General features: G+C 35.9%; 1 protein-coding gene and 1 pseudogene across 1 annotated transcript; both read right to left on the bottom strand.

The window, feature by feature from the left end:
- Positions 1-4576: 4576 nt before the first annotated feature.
- Positions 4577-11231, bottom strand: LOC122648728 (annotated as a pseudogene).
- A 3510-nt stretch (positions 11232-14741) lies between these two features.
- Positions 14742-19680, bottom strand: LOC122648724 (polygalacturonase non-catalytic subunit AroGP2-like). Its single transcript, XM_043841949.1, has 3 exons — positions 19604-19680; positions 16781-16802; positions 14742-15725 (listed from the first exon to the last, which is right to left on the bottom strand). Exons 1-3 carry the CDS (start codon positions 19678-19680, stop codon positions 14742-14744), a joined length of 1083 nt encoding a protein of 360 aa, XP_043697884.1.
- Positions 19681-20010: the final 330 nt, after the last annotated feature.

Genomic DNA, 20010 nt, shown 5'->3' with positions numbered 1-20010 from the left:
AAAAATGGTTTAGGAATGCCCAAATGTAAAATTTCAGACTTAGATTCTAGCATATACCTTCCTTATATTTTTCAGCTGTTTATTGTTTTTTTTTTTTTTTATTCATTTTCACTGGATTTCAAAGCTTTAATTTTCCACTTGGTAACTATATTTTGATTAAAACTTAACGTGAACAAAGAACCTAAACTCTACTTGTCCACAAGTTTCAACTCTGTCCAGCCATATGCTACATATTTGTAACGATATAAAGATAACAAATTTCTCCCAAGGCTAATAGACATGCATGAAGAAAAAGATTTCTTTTGATGGGATTTAAGCATCCGATCATTTGGCATCATTCCCAATGCTTCTTTTGCTGGGAAAAATAACATCCCCTAAGTAATAGTGTTCCACGTACGTTCCTTCTTTCTTTTGCTGGAAATTTTGTGCTACATTTTTTACTCGGATTGAACAGTCTTCTGAGTTGTGACATATCCTTTCATCATATCCCTGTTGCTTACCTAAGTATCGTATATGGTTTCGATAAATACAATATTAGAAAAGGAGAGATTTTAAATTGCAAATTATTTTGATTAAATACACCTTAATCCATGGAAATTGAAGCAACAATGCTAGGGTTTTTTTTTTACTCGACTAGCTATTTCACTACCTAGGCGCGGTACACTGCCCTTATGTCCAGACACAGGGGTACATGAAATGATCAACACACTCCATGGAAAGGCTGAAAATCTCGAGGGTGCGGTGGTCAGGGGATGCGCTCTGCACGCATCCAGGTATCTTTTTCATTGTTTCAATATCTTCCTTCTTTTTCTTCTCCGACTATGAAGGAGTGAGACTATAGATATGATTGCTTCACAAAAATATTAATTAAATTGTGATTGACGAAACTTATAGTTATGAAAATATATGTTATAATAGTAATAATAATAAAAAAAACCAGACTAGGTGAGTTTTATGGATCAAGTTCCTCTCCTGCAATTCCAACGCCCAAGGAAGCATTCAACAGTGCTGGATTACTGGGTGTACGGGGATGTGTGCCTACGTGGGGCCTAGCACATGGCCTAACGTGCCCAACAGCCTAGTATCGTTGGATGCCCTCTTGGGCATTCCCTGGCTTTGCGCTTGCAGAAGAGGAGCTGAATCCGAGTTTTACATGACTAGAGCAAAAACATTGAATCAATTTGTACTAAGTAATAATGTAATCGTCATCCTCATTTATAGCAATTAATCTATCTATAAACAAATCCACTTTAATCGATCAAAGGCTATAACGATTGAGTCATGTGTAAGTTCTTTTCTACTCTCTCTTAAAAAATGGATTATTGGGGAAAACTCATTTTAAACCATCTGCCTTGATAAGCTTATCAAGATGCATGCATGATCATGTATGTCAAATGCTATTTTATTTTACGGAGAATGTTTTCTATGCTAGGGGTGCAGGCTGCGCCCAAATATATGGGGTAGGTGAAATGACCACCCTACCCCCTAAAAGGCAGGCTCATGTGTCTGGGCATAGGCTGCGTTGCGGCACAGAGAAAATCAGCCCTTTATTTTAATCAAATATCCTCTTATATATTGGCATGCATCCTCCTGTATATCTATGCATGGTTGCCTAAGTTCAAACACTACTGTGTGTGTTCCTATAATCTTATTATCAAATCTCTATGTTGTTACTTGACAAATTTTGTTTGAACTGAAATTATATTTACAAGAAAATTAGGACCATAAAGCGTACTAATCCACAAAATTTGGGTTCCATCAAATCTGTAACATTACAAATATTCAAGCAGCGATAAATTAATCAATCTGTGCCTTTTTGATTAGTTCTTCCCGACCATTATAATTTGAAGATTATTATATGGGAGAATGTTCTCAATCTGTGCCACAGCACAAGCTGCACCCAGGCACATGGGCAGGGTGGTCATTCTGTCCACCCCATGTGCCTGGGCGCAGCCTATGCTGCGGCACAGACAACAACGCTCCTTATTATATATAAACCCTAAAACAATATGCAAGCTTATAGTTTTAGAATCAGTCATACCATGTGAGTGTACGTAGGGTTTTTGGGACTAAGAAGACGAACACGAACACGAACACGAAAGGTTTTATTAAATCTGTCCAGGTTAAATTCATCTTCGAATAATTTAAGAATAATATCTCCATACTCCATAGTAAAAAATAACACATAATAATTAATAATTATAATAAAATATTATTATTATTATTAATGAGTGTTACATGACAAGTAACCTCTTTTAATCCACAAGATGTTTAACAAAATGGGGATCTAAACCAGCTAATGAGAACCCTGGCTTCCAAGACCAAAACCAAAGAGATTAATTAGTAATACCAAAAGTAATACAATAATTTTTATTTTTATTTTTTGTTTGAAAAATGTTGAGAAAGTAATGCATACATAAGATGGTTCAATGCAACAATCTAATCTAATTCTTAGGAAAAATAGAATATTAGTTTGTTCTGGCGACCTAGTCAGAAAAAGAAATGAACCAGGGATTTATATCACGGTATTTGTCTCGGCCGATATGATATGGATCGTCCGTAACAGGCTGGATTGGATCATTTTGCCCTCAATTTAGATAAAAGTTTATTTTTAGACCATTTTATCCTCACAAGATACCGACAACAACGATATGTATTGATATCGGTCTCCAATGATAACAATACTATCGGCCGATAATACTAATAAGATACCAATACTTAATTCAATGGATTGGACACAATTGATGACAATTCTGCCCTGGCTTGAAATGAGTACATTGTGGTGGACTTGATCTTGTGTTTGATTAATTGGATCTTAATAACCATCTTAGAGAAAAGTTTACAGGTTCTACTGTTTAATTAACACAATTGGATCAACTCTGTTTAATTTTGTGTCAAAAAGGCAAATATTTCCAACAGCCCATGCTACCTACTAGCTAGTATTTCTTGTCCTGGCAATAGCTAACCAGGAAAGATGGCATAGAACAAATTTGTGGCTTGGGCCTGGGCATGTAGAACTTGCCTTCAGTGCATGTTCAACTCCTCCAGTGTCAGATTTAATAAGGCTTTGGCTATGAACAAACTTGTACAGTTAACAAACTTAGCAAATTCACAAATGCCACAACGAATTACAATCTAAACAAAAAAAAAATGCAACTTGAAGATTAGAAACAAAATGCTTTTATCCAACACTAAAAGAAGGGTCAATGAACCCACAGAGCCTTAAAATTAGTGATGCTGAAGAAACCAAAAACGATTCATAAGTAGAAGAGACTGTTATGTGCAATAGTCCCACATCGGTCCCATAAGGGATTGGATGTGTCATATAAATATTGGGTTCCCTCCCTTAGGGCACGTGACCAAGCAGGTGAGCTTCCAATCGAAGTTCTTTTTTCCATTATTTAATTAACTCTAATTATGATTCACATGACCAATTAGATAATGGTCAAGTATATCTCTTAGTGTTTGATTTGGATTCTAAATTAAGGAAACCTAATCTAAGCCAACTAAAGGGAATAGAATTCTATTCTATCTCGCATTAGTTCCTTGATGGAAGGGTGCATTACCATCTATATATAAGAGTTAAGGTCGTTCCTCTCTCTCTCTCTCTCACCTGCTATCACATTTGTAACGACGCATAAAAATTCCATGAAAACGAAACAAAGAGAGAGGGGAAATGATGTGCAAGGATTATCCACTAGGTAGGACCAGGTTTTTTTCCTACAAAAAAAGAAAAAGGACCAGGTTTTAATATCTTTTAGGGCTCATGTTCTCAGTGTCGCAGCAACAGTGCTACGCCCAGACACATTGACTTGCCACTTAGGGCAGGGTGGTCATTGTGCCCACCCCCATGTGTCGGGCGTAGCCTACACCCCGACACAGAGAACATTATAAGGTAAAATACCTTATAAGACGTATTTTATTAATTTTAAGATGTACTATTTTTGCAATTTCTCTAAGATGATTTAAATTATTAAACCGAGGCTAGATAAGGCCTCCTCAACCAAAATTACGCCTTACACCAAATTATAGGGTAGCGATTCATCATCACTCCAAACATCCCAAGGGTGACACAATTAGGTGACCATAAAAGGGTGATGATGTGGCTATTTTAAGTGTACAAATATTTATAAAATGGTCTAGTGTGGGCTATATGTCAAATTTTAAACTCAGATTCAAACATATATATACTCTCCCATTTATTGGCATATTCACCTGTATTTTCAGTTATCCATTTTTAAAATAGTTATATTTTTAACTGAAGTTTCAAAGATTTATTTTGTCACCTTTCCATTTAAGTTAAAACTTAACCTTGGGCCCTACTTGTCCAAAAGTTTCAGTTCCATCCATTGTATGACATGTGGTAGATATTTGAGGCAGTCTAAAGATACCGCCAAACTACTTAACTTCTCCCAAGGTTTATATACATGCATGAAAATAATTTCCTTTTCCTTCTCATTTTCTTTTCTACCCGCAATACTCAACTGAATTCCAGTGCAACTTAAATGATTACAAGCAGCTTTGATATCTCATCCACCGTCTTCTTCTGACAAAATTTTGGCATATTTCTAATAGCAATGGTCCTTAGTCTAATGCAACCTGCTTACATTTGAACATTAAAAACTCACTTAAACCTTTTAATAATTAAGAACTACATCTTCGAGTATACTCCTTAACAAGCTTTGCAAATGATGAGGACTTGATCTCTAACTATTTGGTTGGGGAATCAAACTCCACTACAAGGCCTGTTTAATACAAGAAAACATAGCAACAGATTAGATAAGCATAAAAAAAAGGATGAGAGGACATATTACCGAACTCATCTGAGTCCATTTGATTGGGGTGTACTAATTACTAGCTACTAACCATTATCGAGAACGAGGACCATATCGATATCAAGAATTGATGTTATCCTATGTGCGATTGTGATGACAGTAGAGCTTGAGAATTGTTGCCTAAGAGTTTGTTGAATTAGATAGTTAGTCCCAGTATCCATTGATGCAGTAGCTTCATCTAGTACTAACAATTTGCTCCTCTTGAGCAATACCCGCCCTAAACATATTAGTTGTCTTTGACCCATGCTCCAATTCTCTCCATTCTCAGTCACTGTAAAATTCATACCATATGAAAATAGTTTAGCTATTTAGGATTTTATTTTCATAAAATTTTCTTCCCTTATATTTAGTCAGGAAAGGGCTCGGACATTGAGTTGTGCATTAGAAGTTAGAGATAGCATACAATAATAATTTGGGAAGGATTGTGCACTTGTGCATATATAAATTGATGTTGAGAAACTTTGGTATAGAGTAAATTTGAGAGGAAACATACCTGTAGAATCGAGCATCCCTTCCTTCTTTCTAATTTCATCACCAAGTTGGCATCTATCTAAAGTCTAAGGCAACAAAATATCCATGTCAACTTACCACCTTTCTTGATTATTCGAGATAATATAGAAGTGATAATTAAATACGAGCTAAGCAAAAGATGAAATGAACAAGAATGGGGGTGCCCAGTGGAAATGAAAAATAGAGCAGTGAAATAGTGCACTTCCCTTGTCCCAACTAAGAGCATATCTTAGGTTTGGCCTAAAGGTGATCCAATGCATCCAAAGAAACGATTTCAATATCTCAGTCGAAAGGATTTCAAAAATTGAACTCAAAAAAGGGAAAAAATCAAGATGACCACTACAAATCAATTCATAGTGATACATATCCCCAAACAATAAATTATGATGTGTTCATTGTGTGTACGAATCACCCGTAAGAAGAAGATATGCCTATCCTATCTTTGTCATTGATTGAAAGGTATTCATCAAATAAAAAAGGCCTACCTCCCAGATCTGTTCATCACTATATTCATTAAAAGGATCAAGATTGCTACTTAGAGTACCCTCAAACATTGTTGGGTCTTGTGGAATAATACTCAATCTTGACCTCAAATCATGAAGGCCAATCTTGGAAATGTTGATATCATCTATCCAAATCTGACCGGCTGTAGGTTCAAGCATACGAAAGAGAGCATGTACAAGAGTTGATTTACCACTTCCCGTTCGTCCAACAATGCCAATCTTCATTCCTCCAGAAAATGTGCATGTGAGACCTCGCAAGATAAGAGGAAGTTGGGGAGCATACCGGACCTACATACATATTAAGTAATCAAATCATGAAGCTTATCAAAATTCCATACGATAAAAGAATTGTCCAACAACTTTATATTTCAAAGGGCAATTCTTATGAAACGATGAGGTAAGAAAATAAAGATTTGAGGAATCTAAATTTGGGATTACCTGTAGATCAACAATTTCAACTTTCCCTTGCGAGGGCCATCTATGATCTAGTCTATTTTCATCTACCAATAGAGGGGGTTCACTAGGGATGCAAGTATATTGCAGTATTCTCTCAACGGATATGATTCTATTTTCAAGATGGGTCAGATCCCATACAATCCCATGCATACTAAAACCAAGCCCATATGTGATTGCTAAACCGACAACACCTTCAAGAGAGAAAATAAAACAAAATAAATTCTAAATCATACTTTTAAGTGTGTAGTCAATAATGTTTACATAAAGGATGATTTATTAGAAACCAAGTTCAAATTTTTACCAGGACTGGGTATTCCCTTCGGCAATAAGATCAAGAAAACCAAAAATATAGCATATGTGACGGATGCCATAATATCCAAGCGGAAGCATAACCACTCTATTGCACCAGAGAAATAAAATTTGGGTCGGGAATACCCATCCACTAGCTTGAGATTTGTGTCCATAAACCTCTCTTCTTGGTTGAAACACCTGATTGTGGTTGAACCTAAACAAGATTCAGCGAAATGTTGTATAATTGGAGCCTGGCATACTCCAGCAAGTCGTGATAATTCTCGTGCTGTAGAAGTATAGCATTGCTACAAGTCAAAGGTTCATAAAAAATAAAATTAGGTACAATGTAAAGATATGTAATAAATGTACAGTTAGTAAAAAAATGATACTTTTTTATCAGGTATTTTTAAATGTTAGCTGTTTACATTTAGATTGTTGATGGTGACACCTTCATCATGGATGAAAATGGAAAAATACTCATTCAGCGAGAGAAAATCAATTTACATGAAGATTTTTTATTGTAAAAATGGATTTCTTACATATATTCTTTATAAAAATTAAAGAAGAATATTTAAGGTTTAAATCACCATTTTCACACCCAAGCATATATACATCTACCACTAAATCCATTTTGGCATGAACAAAGCAAATTCAAATTCAGTAATAAAAAAAAAAAAAAACTTGAACCAACTTGTACTACATGCTGTTAACCAAGGGGAAGACATGACTAACCTTGATTTGGAAGTGGAAGTGACTATAGACTTACCTGGTACCAGATGCATGTCACAGACATTGGGATAAAAACTATTAACATTTGCCATGCAACCTGTGACATTACTGCAATAGTTCCCAGGAATCCTATGATTGAGATAAGAAATTCTTCTATACGAGTTGGAATCGAGGTATCAACTGCACTTTGATCCATGGATACCTGTATAAAAAAATAGAGTTTATTTAAATTTTAAAATCATATTTACTTTTCATGGTGAGAAAATAAGGTTATTTGGTTCTAAGAGTAAATAAGCATATCTACTAATCCGATTTAAAATCCTTCCACTTGGAGTATAATCAAAAAATAACAAAGGAGCACGAAATATGCACAAATGCATTTTGTTGAAGAACAAAGTGGTTGTCTTATATCCAACAGTTGCAATAAGCATTGACCTTATAAGTACACAAAGGGAGCTTCCAAGAGATAAAACAACATAAATAAATATGAGTTTCGATCGTCTAACATGAGGCCTCACATCCTCTGAACCGGAAGTTGCCAACACCATCCAATAACTACTGGCAATGAGGAGAAGCTGAAAAAGAATTTGAACCAGCAATATCAATGGTACAAAAACCCCTTTATATGCAGTAGTAACATACTTCCAATAGACTGAAAAACTAACTGCACCATTTTCTCTTTTCTCTCTTGGATAAGCTGCACTTCAAGCTTAACCTGTTTCTTCATTTTGTAGTTTTCATATTCCCCTTCCTCATCATCTTGAGTAGATTTCTCGCTACCCAACATATTAGCATTTTCTTCATCATTAACTAAAGTATCCAAAGCAACCCCATGTTCGACAGAAAGATCTGACAAAGCTTTCTTTTGTGCACCCACTAATTCCATAAAGTCAGTTCCTGAACTAAGAATTTCTTCATACTTTCCTACTTGAGTGATTTGTCCATCTCTCATAACCTGTCAAATAAGAGAAGGTAAGTAACCACTCTCAAATCTGGTTGAGGGACTTTAAGTTGGAAAAGAAAGATGGTATCTTCTCACCAGAATAAGATTAGCAGACCGTAAAAACTTTATTTGGTGGGTAACATAAATGACTGTTTTTGAATCCAAAATTCCCAATAAACACTCCTGTCACAAAAATTCGGATGTTCACATTTAGTAACTCAAAAATAATATTCAACTATAAAAAGAGCCAAGTAGTTATACATATTAATATATTTATTTTTTACCACGATAAGTATTTTCAAAATATAGGTTATGCATCGCTAAATATCATGTGTCTATATATCTTGTTTATTTAGACATCCATGAGATTTCATTCTTAGATCAATTTTTAGATCAATCTTAGGCATGATTTGGTATGATTTATATTTCAATTTCATGGGATGATTTCTAATTCGGAAATTGTTTGGTTTGATTATGCATTTTATTTTAGTGAAATAGAAAACAAATTTCACTGAAATTTTGAAATAAATGAGAAGTTCTATCATGAAATTGAAATTGCATTCGCTCTTTCTTTTTAATGAGCACATGGTTAATTTAATGGGCAAAGTGATAATTTCACATTAAAAATAAAACACCGTCCTTTTTTCTCTTGATGGTCCCACCACTGCCATTGCCACCACTGCCACCATACTACCACCACAATCACCATCATGCCACCGCCACGACCACTACCTTGCTACCACCACCGCCTTAATTGCCAACACCACCCCTTCCCAACCCTGCCGCACCCTGCCACTGCCATCACCACCATCTCCCAAAGAAATGTAGAGAATATATTCTTAGAAATTAAACTACCAAATGGATTTCTTGTTCTTGAAATATATGAGATTGATGCAACCAAACAATGAAAATTAATTTGAAATTGAAACAAAAATCATACAAAATCAGGCCTTAGTTTCTAATGAACAAAATGTAATGTAAATAATGATATATGTAGCTTCAAGCAAATTTCATTAAGAAAAGCTTTAGAAGTAGAGGTAAAGGGGAAATTACCTTAAAAAGATGAGTTCCTGTGTGAACATCCACAGCACTAAAAGGATCATCAAGCAAATAAATATCAGCATCATGGTATAAAGCACGTGCAATCTGGATTCTTTGCTTTTGCCCACCACTTAGGTTAATCCCCCTCTCCCCTATTATAGTTTGGTCCCCAAAGGCAAACAATTCTAGGTCCTTCTTCAATGAACATGCTTTAAGGATCATCTCATACCTTTTCTCGTCCATCTCCTTACCAAACAATATATTGTCTATAATTTTGCCACTTTGTATCCAAGGTGATTGTGCAACGTAGGCCTTTTTACCATTCAATTTAATGACTCCAGATACCATCGGCACTTCCCCTAATAAACATGAAAGTAGGCTTGACTTGCCTGACCCAACAGAACCACAAACAGCCACTCTCATACCACGATACACTCTAAAATTAAGATATTTTAATGTGAGAATAGGGGAATGAAGATCCCAAGAGAAATTTCCCTCAACTATCTCAACTGCAACCTCGATATTATCTCTTGGAATCTCTTGTACTATATTCGGATGAAAATCATCGAGACAAAGGAATGAGACTATTCTATCGAGGGAAACTTTAGTCTGTACTACCATGGATATTGTGTCTGGGAGATTATAAATGGGCCCTTGGAGTATTTCAAATGTTGCAAGTGCAGATAGAATCTTCCCCGACGCTAGCGGAATTTCCATAAGGATACAAAACCCAAAAGTAACCATGGATAAAAAGATGGGAGCCGATAAGTAGACAAATATAGTCATAGCTAATGTATAAAGTAACTTCTTTAACCATCTTGTTTCAAAGTTCCTGAGTTCAATTATGTTAGCCAAGAATCTCATCTCCCAACCCTGGAGCTTGAGAATCCTTATATTTCTTAGAGCTTCAGAAGTCACCTTCATCCTTTGATCTTTTGAATCCATTAACTTCCCCTGAAATTTCTCTTGTAGTTTTCCTAGTGGAAGATTTGCTAACATTAAGATCATTGTGGTGACAAAAGCTACAATTGAAGCAAGTCCAATGCTCTTGTACAAGATCAATAATGCTAGAACAACTTGAAGATGCACCTTCCATATATCGTGCAAGTACCAACTGAAAAGACCAGTCCTCTCAACATCAACACTCATCAAATTAATGTTCTCCCCACAATTGTGGCCTTGCTTTGATTGACTTGAAAGCTTGAGACCCTTTTCATAGATTATTGCGAACAAGGCAGCGCAGACTCTTATTGCCATATTTCGTAATAGAAAAGACAAGTGTCTATCTGAGAGGCAATTTATGAGCTTTGAAAGGAAGAAAATCAAAACTAGTGCATAGCCTTTGTATTTTAGTTGGTGAGGGCTATTGAGATATTGAACAAAGGCATCAATAAGGTATGGTCCAACATAAGAAGCCAATGTGCATAAAATGGAGAATAGAGCGGTCCATACAATTTCTTTCCACATTGAGAGAATCAATGTCTTTCCCAGCTTGAGTGTGCTTAACTGGCCACCATTACCACTGTCATTACCATCAGAATCAAGTTTATTTCTAAAATGAGTGAAGACCGCATTGGCACTATCATAATTGGCAAGTTGAGGAACATCTTGAAGGTCTAGTGTTTTTTTACCCCCGAGTACAAGCAAAGGGCCCATCCAAGCGAAAGTAAAAATATTAAGAAGATTGGCATTTGCATAAGGAGTTACACTCTCTCTACCAATATTTGATCCTTGTTCGTCGTCACCATTTTTATGACTAGAACTATTTTTCAAAAGAGGCACCGAAAGATGGAGATCTTCGCCTTCTCGCCCCTTGCCAAACAACCCAGCATACCAAAAGAACAAACCAGTAATAATGGATAAGACATCAGAGAACCATAGTAGGAATGGTAAGGACGAATATTTCCAATAGAAACCAAGATGTATAACAAAATAGACACAAGAGATTAGGAAGTAGAAAGCCCACCAAATTCTTAGCACAATGGGGAACTTGCGCTCACTTGAATAAAAAAGTTGAATGTACATGTAAGCAGAGATCACAAACCATGAGAGTGTTCTAAACGAAAAATCCAATTGGAAAACGAGCTTTGGATAAGACCAACCATGTCTATACCCAGAGAGGCAGTTTGATACGCATAAGAGAAGATCACAAAAAGACAGACCCATGCATGATATAAAGACTGACCAATAGTGTAAAGAGTATGTTTTTTTCCACATTGGTTTTGAATTTTCATGGGTAGGCATCGTGCATCTCTTGCAAGCCCAAAACAAGGATAAAAATAATAACAAAATTAGGTGTGAAGAAGCAGAAAATCCATGAAGGAAAAGGATTCCAAAAGGTTGCGAAAAGAATATCCAGATGTTCATATCATTCTTTGATTCTTCAAAACCATCCATGTTTATAAACTTTCTTTTCTTATGTTTGTAATTCGGTGGCTTAGCTCAGTCAGGTCCAATGCAATTCCCATAAGTTTTACCACATTTTGAATTGATGCAGACTCATTTGTAAAAATGTTGTGGAAACTTTTTGAGAAAGACTTAGACCAATAATTGAACCTCAATATCACCGTTAGATGTAGTTGAACCTGTAAATGAACCCAAAAAAAATGAAATTGTTTGAAATTATATAAAGAGAGAGAATTATTCAATTCTTTATAGAAAAATAAAGAGTGGAAAAACTGCAGTTATATATGATTTAGTCCATGTTCAATTAAGAACATCAATAGAGAGGATATGAACTTACTAATATCAGATGATTTAAAGTTCACATAATTGAGCAAAATGCAAGGTAAGGAAAAGATCTTTTATCATAAGAACACCAAATGAAGCATTGTGTCAGACTTCTATGGCAGAAAAATAAAACCTTGCAAAATATATACCAGATCCTCATACGAAGTTCCAATAATGTAACCATACAAATAACATCAGCAACATAAACAGAGCTATCAAATGTAACATACAATAGCCATTTTTTTAAAGAAAACCTGTCCAACCATTGATGGCAACTTGAAGATCATCGAATGTGAGAGAAGGGTAGGGGAGGGAGGGGGGGGAGGGAATGCTAGTGACAAAACAAAACGACCAACCACTCTAAACATGTTCTTTATGAATTAATAACTGGATGGAGTTATATCAACTAATTAAGTGATTTCATTTTCATCTCTTTGAAGTTTCAACATTTCTATGGTCAATCAGCTGCCACTGTTCATTGATGATCACAAACCTCTGTTTTAAATCTCACACCTGCTAGTACAAAACTACCTCAATCCTGCTTAATAGAATTGAAGAAAAACAAGAATTCCACATGGGTTTGCAGAGAGAGAGAGAGAGAGAGAGAGAGGTGCACCTTGACGAATGAAGAAGCCTCCAATTAAATTAACCCGTGTTTGTGGATGATAGAACGTTAAACTTCTTTGTGCGTACTTCTTCGTCGGACCAAAATTTTCCTCTGCACCTCTTCAACGAACTTGGGCTTTATTGGCCTCTTCTAGTACCTTATCTCAACACGGGAAATGAGCGTGTATGAGTTGGCTTGAAAACTTCCTGAAAAATTACAGGTCCGTAACCTCTGGAAGGCGCAAACTTCCTGAGAAATAGGAAATAGGAAATAGGAAAGTGGTTGAGAGATTGCGTTGGATGTCCAAACCCTTGGATCTACTATAAATAGGGTTCCCCTTTGCAGTTGAAAATACAAATCTCAGACTCCTGGTAGAGGAGACTTCAGAATTCAAGATCTCAAACAGTTTAGAACTTTATACAAAGATAAAAGATAAATTGAAGATAGAAACAAAAAAAAAACAAAAAAAAACCCTGGAAATACTTAAAACACAAAAATCGAATCACTGAATCTCTCAAAGACTCAAAATCCATTATGCAAAATTGCAAATCCGGCCAATTGGGCGATGCCACATAGGCAAACATGAGATACCTCAGGGGCTGTCCCTGCAGTACCACAGGACCCTTGGCGTCTCTAGATAAGACCCCACGGCCACATTGGGAGGGAGTTCCTTGAATTAAAATCCTCTACAATATCGGTGGGGCAGCGGTGCACATCCGACGGCACAGCGAGAGGCCATGTGGCACACATGGCTTCCTTAGTTTAGAAAAAAAAAAAAAAAGGCACACGGAGAGAAGCTTAGTTAGTAAGTTCGTATATAATACACGTATTATACATGTATCTAAACGTTTAATTCAAAAAATATTTTAACATATGTTTTCGTATATATGGTAAAATACTCATTTTCTAAGTGCACCAGTATTATACATTATTAAACACGAATTAAATGCGCTAATACTTTTTAATTTAAGTTTAGTTTTGCTAAAAAAAAACACAAACTCAAAACTTAAAGAAGAAAAAATGCAAAACAAAATTTTCACAAAATACAATTTTGGTCTTCTTCTCTTCGAACCCTAGCCGTTGATGCCCCATTCCATTCATCTTCTTCATCTCCGTTCTTCATTTCGATTCGTGATCAGCAATTGCAGCTGGGTAAATTGGTGATTGCGAGAGGCAAATGAACTTCATTGGTGATGTTAGTTCATCTTAGAAATGAGTTCATTGATGTGAGCTCATCTTAGAATTGAGTTCTGGAACACATTATGCCTTATTTTTTTTTTCTAATGTCAGATGAGATACTTTTATTAATATTTTGATTTGTTAAATGATAATCTTATGAGATGTAATAGGGAATACTTTGTTGTGAGGTTTCTTTTTGATAAAATCATTGTCTATATACTATTATTTTGTTTATTAGGTGGTGTATATCTATTACTTAATGAATATATGCCTGTATTTTTGCTTATAGAGTGGCCGTATTAAATACATAATTAACACGTATCATATTATTATCGTATGCGTTTTATTACAACAGATTTTTGAAAAATATTATTGCCGTCTAGTCCATTTAATTGCCGAATGTATCCATTCCCGTCAAGTGTCGTTCCCAAACTTACTAAGGAGAGAAGGGAAGAGAGAGAGAGAGATTGTTTGCCAGGGAAACTCTACTAGTTTTGCTCCAAAAACCACATCCCAACACCACTCCAGAACCCAAGAAATGTATAGAGAGGGTTCTCCTTCACTCAATGAGAGAAGGGTTTACTCTCTCCTCTCACAGAAACCCCAAAATCACCAAAATACCCCAGCAAACAATTGAAAAAAGTAAGCAAAATAGGTCATTATTTATCCTCCAAATAGCTTTCATATTGAGAGAAAAAAGTAAAATATTATCTCAAAGAATTGCTTTCATATTGGATTTTTCTTGGTGGATTGAGCATGTCTAGCTAAAAACTTTATGCTGGACAATTGAAAAAAAAAATTATATTAAAGCTTGAAAGACACAATACGCAAGCAGAATAGGTCATTAATTTATCCTCCAAATAAGATAAGCGGTAACATGTAATGCAAAGAAGAGAATTGGAAGATAATCTGTATCTTCAAATGTTGCTCAACCTAGAGTCTTTGGTCCACACCACTCCATTCTCAATTATCCAATGACAGATTTCAATTAGGCCTGGGCCAAAACCCAACAGCTTAAAAGCAGTGTGGTTTGGATTCCAAGTTGATGTGTCATAGTGGCATGCCATGATCGCATGATTCACTTTCTTCCGAGCATGTATATCAACTGCATATACTTTTACTTTTGATAAAACATGGCAATAATAGACTTGAAATGGGAATGGTTGACTATGGCATATGGCTGGTGGTTCAGAGAAGTTTCCATGTACGAGTTTCAAAGATCCAATTGTGGCATTCTCATAAGATCCTTCGATGCTCTCAGTACTCCATATGCGTACATGGTGCCCTAATTTCTCGACAACAAAATCGATGAGATCCTCAGCGGAAGTCACACAAGTTCTCTGCTCGCCTCGAGTGGGACTCTTCTCACATATCTTGAGGGTGACTTGAATGTACTCATCCATCTCTGATTCATCCACCACAGCAAAAAGCTTCTTCAATTCCTTGATCCGGGCAAAGCAAAATGGGATTTTTGATGCTAGAGTTCGTGGCAAAAATGATTTATATGATGTTTGATCCCTAAGATCAGGGACAGGTATGGAACCTCCCTCTTTCACCATTGACTCCCTAAAATATGGCAATCCCCCTTGTTTGGCAACCGACAGAGATATATCTGGGAGGTCATCATACTTTACTTTGAAAGCATTCCACTTGGCTATTGGTGGCAGGTTTGTGTCATCCATTGTCTTTTTCATTAGTGCATTTGTAGAACAAGCAACATTAGCCTGCTCACAGAACGAGCATAGGTGAGAAGCTAATTCATTTTCCTCCATAAGTTTCATAAATGATGCCACCTGATGGAGGCTTAGTGGAGAAGCCTTTGCCGCTAACCAATGTGGAGGATGTGGAAGACCAAAATGCTCTTTCCAGTATTGTGAGAAAGAATTTTCAGCTTCAGAACCCTACAATTTCATGGGGAATAAATAACTAACAAATAATAAAGATAAAACAAGAACAAGAAATAACCACATTCAAATAAATGGATAATGTAAAGACATCAATTTTCTTACATTAAAGTATGCTACTATCAAAAGTCCAAGCAACAGAATGGGATCTGTCATGATGGAACTGAAGCAGAGAATGGAATGAGTTGGGTATGTGTCTTTGTGGGGAGGAGTTGGGTTCTTTGCATGGAGAGGGGGGTGTTTATTTTATAGAGGGAAAGTTTAGTAAACCAACAAATTAAAAAAGTTTCCAGCTGATCAACACCTTTGTTGGTGCCAAATTTTTTGGATTGAATTGCCCTTTGTCTCACTCCACCAGATAAATGAAGGCAATGGCAAAATTGGAATGTGATGTAGGTGTGTGTGTGTGTTTGGCAACCAGACTTTACTAAATAAATTGCAGTTGGTTTCAAAGGTACCAAACTATTTTACTAAGTAAATTGTAACCAACTCTACCTTCCTATTCTTCCTCGATTTTTAACGTCCTTCCTCAACTCCTCCACCTGATGAGTTTTGGGGAGTGGATAGTGGCATTTTCCTTTCTTAGAATCCTTCAAGGAGAGTTTGGAATAAACAACGAATATGTGAAGAAGGGATTTAGTTTTTGATTATCTTTTTCCATGTCCGCTAACAACAGCAATGCCAAGGAAAGTCTCTGTCAGTCCCTAAACAGTTAAACATCTTCTATAATTTCCCAGTTTCCCCCATGAAAAGTGAAAAAATTTCTCTTTTGTGACTACCATGGAGGCAAACTTCCAACTACCTTTCAATCCTTAAATAAATTTTTAAATACCAAAATTACCCCTCAATTCGAATATAACTTACCATCCTAGCCAAGGAAAAGCTTCAAGAACCTAATCATTAATCGTATACATCAGCACATGACAATTGAAAATACAAGGGTTGAAAAGGACAATTCAAATTGCTAAGAAAAGTGTTCAACGAAAAGGACCCAAACCTTCCCCATTTAAAAGGTTATCGATCACTTATTTCCTCTAACGTTCTTAGCTTACCAGAAATTGGAATGTTAGATATCTGAAACAAAAACATAATAATCAAAAGTTGATGTCCTAAAGTATTATTTGATTAAAAAGATCTTTTTATTTTTTGTGAAGAACCTCAACCATATGTTTTTGCAGTTAGAATAACCTCCCACATGGTTGGCTATAGGAACAATTCAAATTGCTGTTCTAGGAACCAATTTTGAGATTTTCAAGTCAGAATGTAAGACCATGGAAGGAAAACTATGAGAGGAGGGGAAACTCGAAAACCACAACAAGAATTGGCATGAAGACATAAAGAAAAGTTAAGGCAATTGTTATTCATGGAAATTCTGTAATAGGTAAATTACAATATGTTTAGTGTAGTAACAGGCAAATTTTCTCTTTTAGAAGCTTTATGGTGAACAATTTTTTGAATGGCAAGCTTTTGAAGGTATGTCAAATTTTCCCCAAATATATAGTGTTGGCCACATGTCAAATTTTTCTCAGATTGAAGCATATAGCCTCCCACATATTGGCATATTCACTTGTATTTTCAGCCGCGTTTTTCTTTTTTAAAGATAACATTTTTTCACTAGATTTCTAAAGCTTTATTTGCCATTTGGCCAACTTCATTTTGGATAATGGTAGATATTTGTGACGGTCTAAAGATACTATTGGACCACTAAACCTTCACCCAAGAGTTATATATATGCATGAAGAAAACTTTTTTTTTTTCTCTCATCTTCTATTCTAACCCAATACTTCAACTGAATGCATGCCAACTCAAATGACTAAAATCAGCCTTGATATATATTCCATCATCTTCTCCTAACAAAATTTTGTCCTACTCCAAATAGCAATCCACCTCAGTCAAATACTCTAATGCATCTAATTGTTTACATTTGAACAATCAAAATTACTTATTTTGCCTTTCAAAAACCAGGAAATACATATACACCTTAACATGTTTTGCAAATAATGAAATTGATATCGAGCAATTTGGTTGGGAAATCATATTCCAGTACAAATCCTGCTTAAAACAATAAAACATATCAATCTGATCAAGCAAACACCAGAAAAGGATGAGAAGATGTATTAACGAACTCAACTGAACCCATTTAATTGTGGGGTACTGATTACTAGTTACCAACCATCATCGAGAAGGATGTCCAGATCAATATCAGGAATGATGTTATCCTATATGCAATTGTGATGACAATAGACTGTGAGAAGAGTTGACTAAGCATTTGCTGAATTAGATAGTCAGTCACGGTATCCACTAATGGAGCAACTTAATTGAGTACTAACACTTTGCCCCTTTTGAGTAATACCCACCCCAAAATGACTAGTTGCCATATCCCATGCTCCGATTCTCTCCATTCTCAGTCTCTGTGAGAACTAACAACCACCATATAAAAAATGTTGAGCTATTCAAGATCTTATTTTCATTAACTTTTCATTCCCTTTTATTTTGCCGGAAAAGGGTTGGGGTCTAGGAGGTTGGATTGTGCACTAGAAAGATATATCATATAATAATACACTTGCTTGTGTAAATTGATGTTGAGAAACTTTGGTATAGAGTATATAAGTTAAGAATCCAATCTATAAAAACTTCCCATCCTTCTTTCTAACTTCGTCACCAAGTTGGAATCTATCTAAAGCCTAGGATAACAAACAGTCCATTCAACATACCAGCTTGCTTGATTCTTCAAGAGGACATAAAAATGAACAGCCAAATGAAAATGGAAAACAAGGAAATAAAATAGTGCACTTCCTAGGTCCCAACCAATTAAGAGAATTCCTTTAGGCCAAACTTGGCCCAAAAATGATTTTAATATCTCAATAGAATGGATATCACAAATTGGACTAAAAATAAAAGGAAGATGACCACAAGAAAGGAATTCATATAGACTTTATAAACTAGATCCAACCCTACAGTACTTGAATTAATTAAATGCAATGTGTTCTTGTGCTTAATGCCTCTTTAGTTTTTAGGTTTCGATTTAACATTTAAATAAATGAAACATCTGAGATCAATGTCTGACAACATTCAATGAGCAAGCTTTCAGTAGTATTCTTTTTTTTTTTTGCACAAAATAATTTTATTTTCATTAATAAGATCTACATAGTATACAACGCAAAAAACAAGCCATATGTGTGTGTGGGACATATATCTCTGTTTTAATAACAAACAAAAATTTTATAAATATAACAGCAGCAATAAAAAAATGGATCACAACTAGAATCAACAACCCTCAAACCCCCTTACACCCATTCATCCTCCATCAGAAGAATATAATGCCTCAAATTTTAATGGAAAATGAAAGTTTTAAAGCCTTCCCCAAAAAGTCAGACACATTCACATCATTGCACTCCTTGTGAGACGGAACAAAAAAGGGTGTGTACCCAAAGCATGAGGCTCCCACCACTGTTGGGTCTAGGGAGGGTCATAATGTACGCAGCCTTACCCCCGCTTCACGAAGAGGCTGTTTCCCGACTCAAACCCACGACCACTAGGTCACAATGGAGCAACCTTACCATTGTGCCAAGGTCCACCCTCTAAGACAGAACCCACACAGTTAATGTCCAACAAACATATTTACACATAGTAGACAAGTTCAGTTCTTACCTTCTAATAACCTACATATCGATCCAACCAAAGACACAAAACCAAAGCAAAATGTAGCATCTTCCATAGCAATTTCCCCCTCACAACAAATCTCCCTTTCGGCCATGATAAGAAGATGATATCAAATTCCTTAAAAAATAATGCCATAATCCAGCTGAGAATCGACAAGTAACCAAAATATGCAAAAATCAACTCATTTGAATTTCCACATGGAACACACTTACTTGCCAAGGCCACCGACGTGTATGAGGATCTTTTCAAATGACACCAGCCAAGCAAATGCTTTGACCCTTGGCGGCATTGGTTCCCCACTGCTTTCTTAGATCGGAATCTTGTAAGTCTCCACCTTCTCTTATCAGCTTTGGGACCTGCATCAATAAATCATGTAGAAGCGGCTCCAACATAATACTCCACTAGCTGCTCCTCATTCAGAGAGATATCACCCCAATTGAACTTCCATACCACCCTGCGCCCCATTCTCTTCAAATATGAAGAGATAGCAGCATTCACATTCACTCCTTGGTATAGATTACAATACAATATCACCCAACCAGTCCAGTTGTCTTCCTACAGTCTTGTTCTTTCTCCAATTCTCACAATCCAATCCACTCTTTGTAAATATATATATTTT

This window comes from Telopea speciosissima, chromosome 1 (genome assembly GCF_018873765.1).
Source record: "Telopea speciosissima isolate NSW1024214 ecotype Mountain lineage chromosome 1, Tspe_v1, whole genome shotgun sequence".
Classification (NCBI taxonomy): domain Eukaryota; kingdom Viridiplantae; phylum Streptophyta; class Magnoliopsida; order Proteales; family Proteaceae; genus Telopea; species Telopea speciosissima.
The sequence above is the reverse complement of the archived record's forward strand: the minus strand, read 5'-3'. Positions and strand labels throughout refer to the sequence as shown.